The 16,489-nt window shown below is 38.7% G+C and overlaps 1 protein-coding gene across 3 annotated transcripts in view; it reads right to left on the reverse strand.

Annotated features, from left to right (window-relative positions):
* Positions 1–16,489, reverse strand: part of Gigyf2 (GRB10 interacting GYF protein 2) — a 130,843-nt gene that overhangs the window by 38,214 nt on the left and 76,140 nt on the right. For 2 of the 3 annotated variants that reach the window (XM_055616280.1, XM_055616278.1), the window contains 5 exons: positions 10,320–10,499; positions 6,884–7,101; positions 6,447–6,792; positions 2,256–2,452; positions 1,231–1,390 (listed from right to left, as the gene is read on the reverse strand). In XM_055616280.1, coding sequence (XP_055472255.1) covers positions 1,231–1,390; positions 2,256–2,452; positions 6,447–6,792; positions 6,884–7,101; positions 10,320–10,499 — 1,101 coding nt within the window. The remainder of the gene's footprint in view (positions 1–1,230; positions 1,391–2,255; positions 2,453–6,446; positions 6,793–6,883; positions 7,102–10,319; positions 10,500–16,489) is intronic. The other variant, XM_055616279.1, reaches the window with a different exon arrangement.

The following is a 16,489-nucleotide window of genomic DNA, read 5'->3' on the forward strand; positions in this document are numbered from 1 at the left end:
TGTAGTAGCCAAAAACTTGAACCACCCAAATGTCCCTTATCAGATGAATGGTTAAACATGTTATAACACATTGATATCACCCAGTATGACTCAGTAATACAAGGAAAAAAAGTACTGACATATGAAGCCATCTGGATCAATCTCAGGGGTTTCACTAAATGGACAGAGCCACCCACAACAAACATTGTATGCTGTGTGATTCTACTTATGTAACATTCCTAAAATGAAAAAATAAAAAAATGTAAAATAGATTAGTGTTCTCCACAGATTAACAAAGGAGCGTGAGAAAAGGAAATATGTATTGCTATAAAAGGGCAACACTGCTGCTAAAATACAAAGATTCTCAATTTCAGCTGTGTTGATGTCAATAACTTGGATGTTTTGCCACTGAGAAATATTGTATGAAAGACAATTTTATGTGAAACCACAATTATCCCAAATAAAATGAAATAAGATACATCTGCACACAGCCCTGTTCTTAGATATCTTAACATTGTACTTGGATGTTAAAAATGAACAAATACATACAAGACCAGGCAGGGGTGACTCCTATGAAGGAGAGCATTAAGGCAGGGTAAGGGAATGAGAAGTGGGAAACGCTAACACGCTGGAGCCCTCACAGGCTATATTCAGGATATATATAGCCCTCACAGGATATATCTATATATCTATATCTATCTATATCTATATATAGTTAGTGCTAAAACTGACACCACCATGCCATAGCCAATTCAGGTGCTAACCATTTTTAAAGCGGTAATGAATCTACACATATTCTTTACAGCATTCTCTTCTCTAACATATTCACATCTTTTAAAGAATTCATTTGTAAAACTATAGTCGTTTAGTAATTTTTTTAGTCGTTTTAGTAATTCTTTGTTGTTTATACCAAGCCCACTTCGGCAAATCATTCAACGGTTCTCCAACACTTGCTGCTATCACTTTCTGTTGGTCTGGACATTGAAGCACACAGATGATGAGGACTATACCTAGCTCATACCCAGGTGGGATTTGTGGAGATCAGATAGTGGACAAAACATTTTGCTGACACCGCTGCCATTTTAGTTATCACTCTGTGTTTATTTTCCTATGTGTTCTTCTTTGTATTTATAGAAAAAGTCTGTTGACTTTGTTTTCTATTATGCAAATTGACTAAACAAAATCCCTTTTCAGGAGGTTCTAAAAATAACACAGATACTTCAGTATTTAACATGAAAATGGGCTGCTTACCTTGGATCTCCCCCTGAGGGTCTTTGTAATACCACTTTTGCATTGCTTCATGCATCAGTGGAATTGACACGCCTTTAGCTCTGTGCTCTTGCAGTTTTGATGTCAATCTTTCATCATCTAGTGCACTGTCTTGGAGATAAGCCACCATCTTCTCAGCTTGCTAGTAACAGAAGATAAAAGAATAGAGGAAACAAATGATCCTGAATTAATATTATAAGGCTCATAATAACGATCACTGTCTTCTGGCTACTTGATTTATGAAAGACACTATGCAAGGAACAAAACAGTTTAACAACCTGATCCCATTTTATAGGAGAAAAAATTATGTATTAAAGACCCAAAGACCCAAAGGTGAAATACAAACTGGTATGGATCAAAGCATGGCCTTCAAATAAGATTTTAAAATATGATCTTGGCCCAATCTAAATTGTTTTCATAAGCCTGCATGTTTGAGTAGAGATGTTAATAAAACAAAAGACTCAATTAAAAAAATTACAAGTAAGTTATTCTACAAGTTTAAGTAATACATCACTAAGCCTTCCTTCTATGTTTCTTATCTGTTCTTATCACAACACCCCAAGGACAGAGAAATTCTTTTGTATAAAACCAACTCATCATTTACATGTGACGATGTTGCACACAATTTTGGGATACATAGACATGAATAAAGATGTTCACACCCTGAGGCTTTTAACCATCTTCCCTGCTGTATTTAAAGTAAAAAGCACAGACACAGGGACCATCCAAAGCTGCTTGTATTCACCATTTTTAGCATTCCATTAACATCCAAAAAGAAAAGAAAAGAAAACAGCTCAGGGCAGTCTCAGAAGAGCAAAAAATAACCTGACATAATGACTACTACATAGCAGAAACTTAAAAGCATGAAATGATCTGAAGACAATTACTCACACAAACATTAAGTAACCAAACAATTTTTCCAGTACTTAAAATCTAGTGCATAAAACTTCAGTGCTGGGGTACTCGTGTAAGGCTCAAGAAGATGACAGAGTAACAAGCTTCTCTACCTGTTCCAGGTGTTTGAGGCCCTCTTCATCATCTGGCTCTGTGGAAACACTGCCCATGCTAGGAGCTTCGATGGCTGCTGTCTCAACTGGCCGTGAGGCAGAACTAGGAGTGGGAACAGGAGGTGGAAGGATGAGGAGAGGAGAGGCTGTGTCTGGAGGAAGCGGTGTCGAGGGTTGTTGGGAGGCAGGCACAGTTTCTAAAGAGAATGTAATGAAACATCTTAGAAATCTCGAGACTTCTCAAGGTTAACTCTACCTTATTACATTGCTGTGTAGGCCCAACAGAGATGTCACCCTGAAAGGTACTTTTAATGGAGAAATTTAGTATTTCTCCCTAGAATGATGGAAAAGTTTACAAGTCCCTAAAGGGTTTTCCCTGTCATGTCGCTGTAGCACCTATCCAATAGCAGCAACAGTCAGTCTAATTTGCTCCTATTTTTTGGGGGGGCGGGAAGGAGGGGGTGGTTTCGAGACAGGGTTTTTCTGTGTAATAACTAACCCTGGCTGTCCTGGAACTTGATTTGTAGATCAGGCTGGCCTCAAACTCACAGAGACACCTGCCTCTGCCTCCCCAGTCCTAGGCCTAAAGTGTGCACTACAACTGCCTGGTTCAAATTCGCTCTTCATAATGCCTCAAAATACTAAAAGACATTAAGATACTCAAAGCTTCTCAAAGACATGTCATCTCATCAAAACGTTTAAGAAAAATATCCAATAATCTTAAATTAAGTACCTATTTCAAGTGTTAATATAGTGCATGTTTTAAAAGTCAAGACGTCATCTTTTCTCAACAGTGCAGGGTATTTTTAAGGCTAGAAATTGTAAAAAACAGCTTCTGCCTTGATTCCATTGTTTGTTTGGTTTTGTTTTTTGGACCTCACTCTGTAGACCAAGTGGGCCCCAGACTCAGAGATCCACCTGTCTCTGCCTCTGAACACTGGCATTAAAGGCATGAACCACCATGACCTGACTTAAAAACATTTTTAATTGATGGTTCTTTTTTAATTTTATGTGCATTGGTATTTTGCCTGCATTCTTGTCTAGGATGCTGTATCTTCTGGAACTGGAGTTACAGACTATTGTGAACTGCCATGTGGGTGCTGGGAACTGCATCTGGGTACTCTGGAAGAGCAACCAGTGCTCTTAACCACTGAAACAGCTTTCTGGCCTTGGCCTTGGTTCCTACCTAGTTCTAAACTCTCAATATGTAGGCTCCTAAAATAAGCATGGAAGAGAGTGTAACTAAATTAAACTGCAGTTTCTCCTTTAAAACCTTGGCTGTTCAAGCACAAAGAGCCTCTTCAAATGCTTGCTCCTCTCAAGTTTTGCCAAACTTTTCCAAAGGTCAGTCTATATACATGCTGCCTCTACGTAACAACCACCTACACCTATACCTACCTGACAGATAGGACTTTCATTTACTCCTTCTCACCAGTAAAGCACCCTCTCAAAGACACACAGTGATACAAAACTGCCAGGTTCAATGACTTTCCTTCCCTTGCCATCATTAGCTAATCTCCACAGCAGCTGACACTGACAAGTTTAAATGCTTTCTCTCCTTCCCATACTCTACTCTTGTAGGCTGTACTTCTGGCTCTCAAGGCAATTCTCTGGTTCCCAACCCTTAAAACTAGGAATTAACCAACGTTCTGTTTTTAGTGCTGTTTCTTTCCCTCGCCCCTACCAATTGTATGGCTATGTTATTGTGCTCTTTATTTTGTTTTTAAGGCAGTCTTACTCCTTAGCCCACACTGGCCTCTAACTCTTGATCCTACTGCCTCCACTTCCCAATTGCTGGAATTATAGGCCCGTGCTACTACAAAGGTCTCAGCTAGAACTTTAGCTTATTATCTTCCTGGCCCTAAACTATTCTCATCCAGCTACAGTATTCTCATTTACAACTTTTTTCTGGTCAAACTTTCATTCTCTTTCATGTTTCACAGCCAATGTTCAAAACTGAACTTAAATCATTCCTTTCAAATGGACTCTTCAACTTCCTCTCATTTCTTGGTACCTAATCTTCTGAGCCACCTTGGCGATCTCTGCTTCTTTTCTACCCTTATCTGTAACCCATAACTAAAGTCGGTCAAATTCTAACTCAAATCTCATCTACCCCTTACCCCACTTTACATGTGCACTGTGTGCCTCAGTATATCTACAGAGAAGTTCAGCGGGTCACAAAATAGCTCATGTGTCATAAGATACCCCCACAAGTTATCAAATCTAAGTTCCAACACTATTTTCTACCAACCTGCTTAGCAATATAGTACCTGTTTTTTTTCTAAGGGGTTGGGGGTGGTGGCCTGAGAGGACAGCAGGATGGTTCAATGTTTTGGGGATGCTTGCTAAATAAGCCTATCAGTCTAAGCTCAATTTCCAGAACTTATATGGCAGAGCAGGAAATGTGACCTTGGAAGCTAGCTTCTTAATTTCTACTTGTAGGTATATATGTGCATGTAAACACACAGAGAGGGCAGGTGGGGAGAAATAAATGTGATAAAAAAAAATCTAAGGCAGCTTTATTCTCGCCCATGACTCAATCAGTCTAATTTTTTCACTCTGCTTTCAACATTCAATTAATTCAGCTTCATCTACACTTTCAAATTTTACTTCCTATTCCAAGGTTTTCTTTGATGACGACCTAGGCTCCTGAAACATTCCAAGGGTCTGCTAAAAGGTAAAGACTTATTTTTTAACTCTGGGTTCTTGACAGGCACACGATTTAACTCCAGACAAAAAAAAAATCTGTAGTGTTAATCTTTAATACATACCTACTATGGGTTCTCAAAATATACAAATCTAAGCTGAACTCCACAATTTCTAGTATTAAGATGTTTATTCTTGAGCACAAAACCACCAAGAAACAACTACTATGACTCAAACAGGTCTCAAGAGGCAAAAATATCTTTCCCAGCTGAAAAGTTATTAGCAGATGACAGCTCTGAGGAAGGAGACTCATTTTTCTTCAGGGATGTGACTGCCCACAGACCACACATGCTCCAGAGGATGCTTCACGTATGTGTGCACAGGGGCAGACTTAACTGTTTTAAGTGGGTTATTTTAATTAAAAAGGGTGTGAAAACAAGAGGAAGGATGTGTTAGGGAAGGTCCAGAGGAACCTGGAGTGGGCTGAGAGGGAAAGAGAGGTAGACATGATCAAGATACATTGTATATATAAATTAAAAAAAAAAAAAAAAGAGGTATAAGTCCCACAGCACAGGAGGTATATAGATGCAAATATTTCTTAATCTGTTCAAGACATAAAAGCTAAAAAACAAATTTTATTTCAGGTCCTCAACATATTAGTCTAATGAAGAGATGGGCCCTCAATCTTTATAATATTGTTTTGTTAGGTATACACATATAACGTTATGTTAATTACATAATAGTACTGGTTACTAAGAATCAGAGGACAACATTCTAACTAGGAGGGAATAAAGTTTCAGCTATATAAAGAAGCACAAAAACAAAAAACAGGGCATAAATCAAAGCCTAAAATGTTTTCAAGATGGTGAATACAATGTCTGGGAGTTAAGTGGTTGATGCTGAAACTGCAAAGAAGCCACATACTAGACCTCAGGAAGTCTAGCAAGCCATGCTACCAAGGGCAGACTCTTATGGTGACTTGAGTCCAACAGTCCTTCAACATCAGCCATTACAATACAATGTATTCACAAGAATAATCACAGAAATACACAACAATGGCGCTTTTAAGATGTATGAGCCGCTCAAACAAATATAGTTAACTCTAGGGAAGATGTGCAAAGACTTGCTTTCTAGCAAAAGTGATGACAAGCTTCCAGACTGGCCCAGGTGCTCTTTCTGTTCCCTTGGGACAATGGCATTTTGGGGTGAGGTTGAATATATGACCCTAGAAGGAAGGCAACTCTCTGCTATGGGCATCCAACCAATGATCTGAAACAAACATGCACGTGCACTCAAGACAGCTCCATCACCTTAGGGAAGTGAAGCTCTTATCACCACCCTTACAGATTTAAACCCTGTTTTCGACTTTTGATTGGGAGACATGAGGAAAGCAACACTTGATTGCTTTTACTGCTAATGATACCTATTTCAATCACTGAGCCTCTGGAAACAGTTCCATGAGGTTAAGTAAAAGCTGTCACGCCAGTGACCACTCACTGGCCTCAGCAAAATCCCTTTTCAGCATCCACGCTCACAAATACATACCATCTCCTCTGCTGGGGACCTTGGCTGGGAGACTGTTTTCTGTCCGACTCTCTTCTTCAGCTTTTTCCATTTGTTCAGCTTTGGGTTCATCTTTCCTCTCAAACTGTGGTGCTTCTTGAGGCTGGTGATCTGGCGGGGTACCTGGTCTAGCACATGACAATGACGTTTGGGGTGCTTCTTCACCGGCTCCTGCTCCATCTGACTTCTCTCCCTCTCTCCTATCTGTCCTATCAGGTTCTTTGGCTTCTTCATTATGGCTGCTGTCAGAGTCAGAGTGCTCCTCTCCCTCCTCCACAGGCCTGAAGTCCATCTCCTGCTCTTCGGGAATAGGTTCTTTCTGCACTTTCTGTAACAAGAAAATAAAACCAAAGCTAACAGCATATTTGGCTCTGCTGTAAGGACAGTGCCTATCATGGTGTTTTAAATAGATTTCTTACTTTTAGAGAGAGGAATGCTCCAGAGGAGTCAAACGTGCCCATTTCTTCTTCAGCATCCTCTAAACACCATTCTGGCAAGCTATCCCTGTCGTCATCAATGCTCCCACTGCCGGAGCGCACCCGTCGGTAACCCCGCTCATCCTCTCGGTCTCGAAAATCAAACTCGAACCTCCGGCGGCGCTCCATGTGTTCCCGCCAGCCTGTGGAACGAGGGCCATCTGAGTTGAGGAGGAGGACAGAAACCTTAGGGAAGGTTTACGACAGCATTTGAAAAAGAAAATCACGGAGAGGAAATAAAGAAGACAACTACAACTACAACTACAACTACGAGCCAATTTGTAATGGATCAGCCTCCAAAAGAGAAAACTAGGTGAACTGAGTTCCGAGCTCATAGCACTTGCTCTCACTAAGTGACAACGGTGCTTCCCTTCACAATATGCTGGCATGTTCATCGTTTCAAGATAAATTTGGAATAAAGCACACTGAAAGGATATACTTTGAATAATTAGGCAATCAATGAACACTGATTAATTACTTTCGTGACCTAATTCTTAGGTCATGATTTCAGCACTGGCTGTCTTTCTACATTGAAGTTCATGCCTTTTCCTTGGTAAGTATTAAAGCAACTCCTTTCTAACCACAAAATCTTTACTCTATGAATTATATTAGCTCCCTGTGTCAAACCATAATATCAAACTGTGCCTAATTCCTAGTGTTAAGTTCTCATTTATAATTCTAATCTACAACAACAATGAAAAACTCATGAAATTACAGTACCAATGGATTATGGTGCAAAGGATTTTATATGGCAAATCTCCTAACTGGTGCAGTGGCCAAGTCGAGCGTGCAGCTCTGCATCCTCCGCTGCTTTCCACAGTCTTTCCTCCCCTTCACTTTCCTCAGCTCTTACTTCTTCCTGTCAAACACCTCCAGGGGCATTCCTAAGTCCACCCTAGCATACTACTTACTGAATCTACTTTCCAACAGAAAAAACCTGCCTGCTCAAGGTATTTTTCTACAACAGAAGTGCTCTTCTAAAAGAAAAAGTGGAGTTCCTGCTACCTTTGCCCAACCTACATCTAAAAATGTCATTAAAAAAAAAAAAGATCGTTTTTAGCATGTATGGATTTTCTAGTCTTGACTCTATGTTTAGAGATGGTGGAGAGAAATGAGGCCAAAGTGAAATGCTCTTACACCTGAGGCCAAATTTGCTAGAACTAGCAACCTAAAAAAATATTGTGGAAAACATTAAGATGCCAAATACAGGCCGAAACTTAAGATGTTCAAAAAAAAAAAGACAGATCTCCCCATATGTAAAACATTTACTACCTGCTGAGAACACAGAATTTTATATACACCTTGTTTGACTGTAAGCCTAGAGCATTACTCAAAAGGAGTCTTCATGATCAAATGTTGGATTCCAGAGTCGGCTGTCCACTGCTATCATTTCTAAACAGTCTAAGTATGCACACTGATAGGAATCTATCCTTCTAGGCACTCAGCTCCTGTTTCCCTCTTACTGAGTTTCCTAAGTTCATCTCCTAGAGTGGAGGCTTCCCTGTTCTCTGAGTCCTATCTCTAGCTATATCCAGCTGTGAGCCCCACTTTAATAAAACTACATCCTGTAAGTTGTCTTAACCAAGTTAGTAAAATTCTGCTCATGAAACTAAATGTAGCAAGTGAAGTAGACAACTCCTGAAGGCTGACCACAGCTTTACAGAATTTACATCTAGATAAAGTGAGGCATTTTTAGAAAATAAATCATCTGAAATATTATATTTAAAATTTTATTCCAATTCTATTAAAGAAATTAGCTATAATCTAAGAGGTAGGAGTAAACATATCAAAACTAATCAGACTAGTCTTTCAATATGCCCGCAGGCTTCGAAGCAAAATGTATTATTTAAAAAAAAGGGGGGGGCACAGGAGTTTTTTTTCCAGATAAATATTTTATCTTTATCCCATGAAACATCTTTTAAAAATACATGGTCAAAGGGAGCAAGGGTGGATTGTGAAAGTAATGACAAAACTAGCATGAAAGACAAACAAAGTAGCAGGATTTAGAAAAGAGGAGGGGAACACTCTATGATCAAATTTGAAGCTGCTGGGGAGGACAACAGTAGAAGATCACACTGAAAGTTAACCTAACTCCCCTTAACAGACTCAACATGGGCTCAGAAGCACTGTTCACCTTGTTTGTTTTTGACGAGTTGGAATTTCTCTTCTCCTTCAGCCCAGATTCTGTCCATTCTTCACTGAATGCTTGTTGGGAACATAAGTCTACAACCCTTCTCCTTACAGGCAAGCTCAGCACAAAGTGCCGCAATGCCTTGGAGAGAATTATGACATGTGGCTACCTAGGTTACAGACTGATGAGAACTGCTGATCCTATGATATAAACAATGCCCACTCATGACAGAAAACCTGCCCAATCGGCAGCTGGGAAGAACTGGTGCAATCATCAGACGTTTATCTAAAGGTTAATTTCATTATGTTTCTATCTATATACCACATGCTAAACTAAACGCCTGCGGCTATGTGTAAGACTAGGTTAGAGGTTTGGCTACCAACTTGACTCTAAAAAGAGGAAAATCCTTACACCTTATACCTTAGTAGTATTAGTACCCACTAAGGTAGGGTTCTCTGACATACAGCAGATATTATGCTTTGTGGGCAGACACACTCTCTCTGTTTATGTAATCCCACGGTTCAAGCTACAGACATTTGAGCATCATGAGGATGGAAGCAGCAGCTCTGGGGAAAGGAGCTTCACAAAGCACCAGTGTCTTCAATTATTGGCATAGCTAATGCCCAAGAATGGTTCGAAACATTAAGAATTCAAACGAAGAACTTAGAAAATTTACTAATCATTACTATTCTTGTTCCCTTTTCTAGGTCAGAAGGACAAAAGAATAAACTTGTGATTATTTCTGACCTAAGTTTAAAGTTTATTCTTCAAATGAAGGGACCCATCTCATCACATTTTTAAGGGAGGGATGGTGGAACAATAATCCTTTCTTGTTCAGAAAAATAACCATGAAGACAACACACATTCCTAACATATAATTATACATTTGTAAGTTTTAATATTTTTTTAAAAATAACCCCTATTACACTTTAAACAATGCTACAGCTAGATTAAAAGATTTAGAGGTGGACAAACTGAATGAAATCCTTCCTCGTGCTTGTAGATGCAAGCAGGTGCTTCCTATTAAACCATACTATTTGCCCCAGGAAAATGGAAAAGTGATTTCAATCAACTGAGTAGATGTGTTGGGGAACTGCTCTGTTGAAATGTTTTTGTAGTAATAGAACTGGGCTGTGACAACATAAATGATTTCTTTAAAAAAAAACAACTTTTTTTTCCCCATTAAATCTCAAACCTTTTAGCAAGCTCTCATTTCAGCTCCTCTGCATTTTATAACACAACTCTTACCAGGACTGTGAGGTCGCCACCTCTCTCCATCTCTTCTTGATCCAGCTAATCGCCAACCTCCATCTTCATCTTCTCCATTCTGTTCCTCTCTATAGATTCGCCAGTTTTCACTTTCTGACCGTATAAACTCATGCTTTCTCCCCACAGATATTGGTCCACTTTCCTCAAAATTTGGTCTCCCTATAAACAAGATAAGAAAATATGTTACGTTAACATGAACTCTTGCCAACAAAGATTTTGAAAAATAAGTAATATTTCAAATCAAACCTTCCCCACATCGTTCCCTTCAATGTTCAAAAGTATTAATAAGCTAACTGTACTATACATAAATATTACACTTTCCCCCAAAGCTGAATGCTCAAAGATTTGGCAAATTTTTTTAAAACAAAGATAGTATGAGCAATTTTAAATGGCATACAATGAGGACCTGGAGAAATGGCTCACAGGTTAAGAACAGTTGTTGTTCTTGCAGAGAATCCCTGATCCTGTTCCCAACACCCATACAGCAGCTCAAAGGCCTCTTCTGATCTCTGATGGCACCAGGCATGCAGGCGGCACACAGACTTACGTGCAACCAAAACACTCATACAACATAAAATAAACCTTTACCAAAATATACATACAATTAATCTTCAACCAATCTTTCTTCTACATAGAATTCCAGGGTTAGTCCCCAGAACTTGGAAAATCTTCCCAAAACTGCCCATGTGTACACTTAATCATGTATATTTAACTACTGCACACATATACCCTGAAGATGTTATAACACACTCTTTTGAACTATTGCTATTTTTCAGACAATGGTGCATTTTGTCAATGCTTCCCTATCAGCATATATCTTTTTTTAAATGACATTTTTAAAATTATAGGACTACCTTAACTGATTTAACCAACTGGCATGGGTGACTCTCCCAAATCAGGAAATGTGTACATTTCAACCACTTTTAGTAAAGAAAAAAATAATTGGAAATTCGAAAAGTGAAAGCCTTGTATTTGTAAAGTCTCATTTACTCAGCAATAGCGGAATGTGACAAGTTGATTTTTGAAGAAAATTCAAAGCAATGTTATCTAATAATGTCTTAAAAGTTACATCAATGATTTAAAAAAAAAATCAGGCAAATAAACTGGCACTTTAAAAGAAAACAATTCTCATTTATGCAAAAATTCCTTAATTTCATACTGTATGTGCTAACATCCTAACAAAATCTCACATTAGTTAAAAATGAAGAACACTGCACTCAGTGAGGCAAAGGCAGGCAGATTTCTGTGTGTTCAAGGCCAGCCTGGTCTGTCTACAAAGCGAGTGTAAGTCAGCCAGGGCTATTACAAAGAGAAGCCCTATCTCAAAATATAAAAAATAAAAAAAGAAGAGCACTGAGCCCTCAGTCTGCAATAGTTATGGGTATGTGTTTTCTTGGTGAGAAATACTTTCAATTAAACCATAATAAAAGTTTTAAAGAAAAAGGATTCTAATGAGGAAATCCTTGTTTCTAGTTATCATATAGTACATTTTATTCATACTAAGATTTATCGTGCTGTTTGTCTACACAGTTTTAGACTGTTAGTAGGTATTATTCTAAGTTAATAACAAATTACATCTTAAGATCAGGATGGCTAGACAGCTTAGTGAGTAAAGGCATTTGCAAACCTGACAACCTGTTTGTCTCCTGGGGACAAGTGATAAAAGAATAGAACCAACTTCCACAAATTGTCATCCGACCTCCACACCCATGCTCACCACTACAGGGGGTGGGGGGAACAGACAGGGAAAGGGAAGGGGAGAGGGAGAGAGAAAGAGAGGGAGGGGGGGCGACTGTGTGTTAGAGAGACTGAGGATTGAAATATAATTAAAAAAAAAAAAAAAAAACAACTCTTAGAAGGGGAAAAAATATCATCTGCCAGGAAAGTACTCCTCGCTTTTTGCTGTGGTCACCAGCTTCCAGGAGAGCTCCCAACAATCCCCAGCTGCTGATAACCATGTAGTACTCTTCCCTTAAAGGTGAGCTGAACATACTGCATCACTTTCTGATTCTAATGTTGCTTTTTGAAGACAGGGTCTCATTGTGTAACTGTGGGTGGTCTGGACCAGGCTGGCCGCCTCTGCCTTTGTGAATACAGGTATTAAAGCTGTGTGTCACCATGCCCATCTCTGAATCTAAAATTTAAACATCTTAAAATCATTCTCTGAAGCCAGCCAGCAACTGCATGGTACCTATTGTGAAGCTCATAGTATAAAGTCTTGAGGCTCTTCCAGAACCATAAGAGTTCAAAACCCAAAAGACACTTAAAATGACTAAAGAGTAGGCAATTTTACTGCTGTTCAATGAGACCCTGATGTCCAAGCCTCCTAGCCAATAAATGAAGCAATCAATCCCTTGGCTTCTTGTCTACAGAAGCAGAGAAATAAGCATCTATCATTCATTCACGGCATGGCAGCACAAACTACTCCATAATCTCAGCAATCAGGAGGTAGAGGAAGGTGGATCAGGAATTCACATAAGAATCTTTAACTAGCCTGGGATAAATAAGACCTTAACTCAAAAATCATTCAGCTAAGTTCTGGTGTTATCTATATTATTACAAAGTCAAAAACCTAAATATTCACTTAACAGATTTAATCTTCAAATTTGAGAACACTGAGGCTCAATAAATAACCTACAGGAATTGTCTAGAATCACATGCCATTATTAAATAGTATAGCAGAATTCAAATGTTAATCTCCTAATCACTCACTCAACAGAAATTTTTTAACTTTTATTTTTATTTATTTTCTTTATTAATTACTTTCTTCACTTTGTATCCCAACTGTAGCCCTGTCCCACATTCCCTCCCAATCTCTCCCTCTTCTCCACCCATTCCCTTCCCTAGTCAACTGATAGGGGAGGTCCTCCTCCCCTTCCATCTGATCCTAGTCTATTAGGTCTCATCATGAGTGGCTGCACTGTCTTCCTCTGTGGCCTCGTAAGGCTGCAGATCCCTTAGGGGGAGGTGATCAAAGAGCAGGTCAATCAGTTCATGTCAGAGACAGTCCCTGTCCCCATTACTAGGGAATGCACTTGGACACTGAACTGCCATGGGCTACATCTGTGCAGGGGTTCTAGGTTATCTCCATGAATGGTCCTTAGTTGGAATATCAGTCTCAGAAAAGATACCTGTGCACAGATTTTTTTTTTTTTCTTTCCTTGTGGAGCTCCGGTCCCCTCCATGTCTTTCTATCTCCCCCTTCTTTCATAAGATTCTCTGTACTCTGCCCAAAGTTTGGCTATGAGTCCCTGCCTCTGCTTTGATACCCTGCAGGATAGAGTCTTTCAGAGTCCCTCTGTGGTAGACTACTGTCCCTGTTTTCTTCCTCTTCTGATGCCCATTCTACGCAACAGAAATTTATAGCACATGGAGTCAAAGTTATAGATTCAAGTGTGGACACATCCTTTCCTTGCATGAAAAGGCCTCCAGGCTCTCCTGCTTAGATTAGGAGAGGTCAATATTCTTTACAAAGCACTATGTCTACTACATGGTTTCATTAAAAATGCAGCCACCCTTACAAAAGAAAAATTTAGAAGAAAAAAAAAACTTTCATGTTTTTGAAAACAATAAGGGATGACTTTACCAAGTCACAAATGCCATACAGCTGTGAGAACACACAGTGTTAATCACAGATGGTTAAACTAATGGAGCCACTCATGTCATCGCCTGCTTTTCCCACAGAGCCCTGTATCAAAGTAAACAACACTCAATACAACAGACTACTAGAGGCTTTATTAAATAAAAATTTAATTCACCAAGACTGGCAAAAAGTTGAGCTATAAAATTCAGTGAGAGGACAGTGAGAGAACAAGGGGTGAGCACACAGAGGAGTGAGCCAGTGGGGGGGGGGGGGGGGAGAATTGTGGGCCCCCCCCCCCCCCCCCCCCCCCCGCCCCTTAGATCCTGCTGCATTCACTATGTTGTTTATAGACAGGCTTCCAACAGCTGAGCTCAAGTAACACTCCTACTTTGGCTGGGTAAAGGGCATCACCACAGAGCCTAGGTAACACTGTCACTGAAATCAACACTTAACTGGTTTAGTGTCTCAGTTTTTACTTGTGAAATCAAGTATTTCTTTATGATTATTCACCTCCTAGTAATGCCAACAGGTCAGTTATATCCTGACACTTCTCATTTGGGTCTGATATGAAGCAGCCTCAATTTACATGAGCACTAACAAATCACTAACAGAGTTCAAATTTTAGTTACTAGGTGGCTATTATTACAAAACAATTTCTAAGAACTGCTATATAGTTTTTTTTCACATATCAAGCATTACATATGAATAATAGCAACAGGAAGGTTTCAATTCTTATATGTTATTTCCTTAACAAAATCTTCTCAGAGGGCCGGCCATTACTAGACTAGCAAACAGACACAAATATAAACTACTATATTTAAGAATTATACCCATTTGTCTTCTCATCACTAGTGTGTGAGAATTCACATTTTCCGAAGGCCTCATTATCCTTAGATATCAAGCTGTTCAAAATGTCCTTGGGGTGAAAAGTTATTTGACATTGCATTTTTTTTCTTTTATGAATTGTCTAATGTTAATCTTTTCCTTATTGAATTGGTAAAACTATTTCTCTATTAAGCATAGTTACACTACTCATTTTTTCTTTTCCTGTTGGTAATTTTTGGTATGTTTTAATGCAGATGTTTAATATTCATGTAATAAACTATATTAATGACCTACATAATTGCCACCAAGTATATACATATATAGACATGTACACAGTATATATTTTTTGTTTTGCTAATCCAGTAGCATACACATTCCCACCTTCATATTCTTAAGCATATTTTTATACTTATATTTTTCATATGAATCTATCTTTCCAACTGTGTGGTTTATGATAATACCAAGAGAATAACTAGTTGTCACAAAACTAAAATGCAATAAAATACATGTCTTTTGCCAATTAAAAAAAAAAAAATAAATAAAAATAAATTAACGGGAAACCAACCAACCAACCAACCAACCAAACAAACAAACAAACAAAAAAACCACCAACCCAGGATGACAACAGTCCTACAATCCTATCTTCAGGACTTAGTCATTTTCAGAAGAGAAGGGTGAAAAATGGCTAAAGAACTTGTAAATAGACTTCACTCTCTCCTGCTCTCCTCTAAAAAAAAAAACATCTTCTAACTGAAGTTCAACATTCTTAGGTAGACACATGAAAAATGTGTAATTGAGTTTCATCAAGCAATTATGTAAAATCAACACCTTAGTTTGGGGAAAAAAAAAAACCTTCATAACCCCTCCCCCATCAATGCTTTCAAATCTATTTTGAAAATAGATTTGAAAATCACTATTTTGATTTCTTAATTTTGCCCTTTTGAACTTTAAAAAACAAAACAAAACAAAACACTTTATTGGGGAATGGGGTGTACACACACCAAATGCACATGTGCAGGTCAGAGGATAATTTGAAGTCTGTTCTCTCTTTTCATCTTTATACGGATTCTGGGGATTCAACGTCATCAGGCTTGCACAGAAAGCACCGTTACTCACTGAGCTCTGTCACCACCCCTGAATTTCTTTATAAAAATGGAGTGTTAATGTGTCTCTGAAAAACAGTTTGTCCTTTTACACTGGTATACAAGAGCTCGCTCTATGAACATGCACAATGTATTGCTCTTAAATTGCTGATATTTCAGCTGTTTCTTGCCTGTTGCTATCATTAACCGCACATTTATGAACATTCTTATATACAATTTTTGCTGAGAAAATGAATACTTCTTTAGGTACACATCACTTTCAGCTTTTGTGATTAGTATCATATATTTTCCCAAAGAAATGGTATTACCTTGTCATTTGACTGTTTTACTCAAACCTTGGGTAAAAGTTAACATGACGGTTCTTCCATAAACAAACACAACTAGGCACACAGGATTACAAAAACATACTTGAACACAGCACCTGCCCTCTAGGCCACAGACCAGGAATACACATGGAAATAAATGGCCTGATACACTATAGTTGATACAATGCACTGATACAGTTTACCTGATCGTCTTAATAACCACAGGAGATTAAGTTAAACCTCACATCCCTATTGTTCCTGGGCGGAAAGGGATACCTGTGGGGGTGGTTTCCCAAGATCACATAGCTGAGTCATGAATCAGAAATAAAACCT

This window comes from Psammomys obesus, unplaced genomic scaffold (assembly GCF_907164565.1).
Source record: "Psammomys obesus unplaced genomic scaffold, mPsaObe1.curated_primary_1811, whole genome shotgun sequence".
Classification (NCBI taxonomy): domain Eukaryota; kingdom Metazoa; phylum Chordata; class Mammalia; order Rodentia; family Muridae; genus Psammomys; species Psammomys obesus.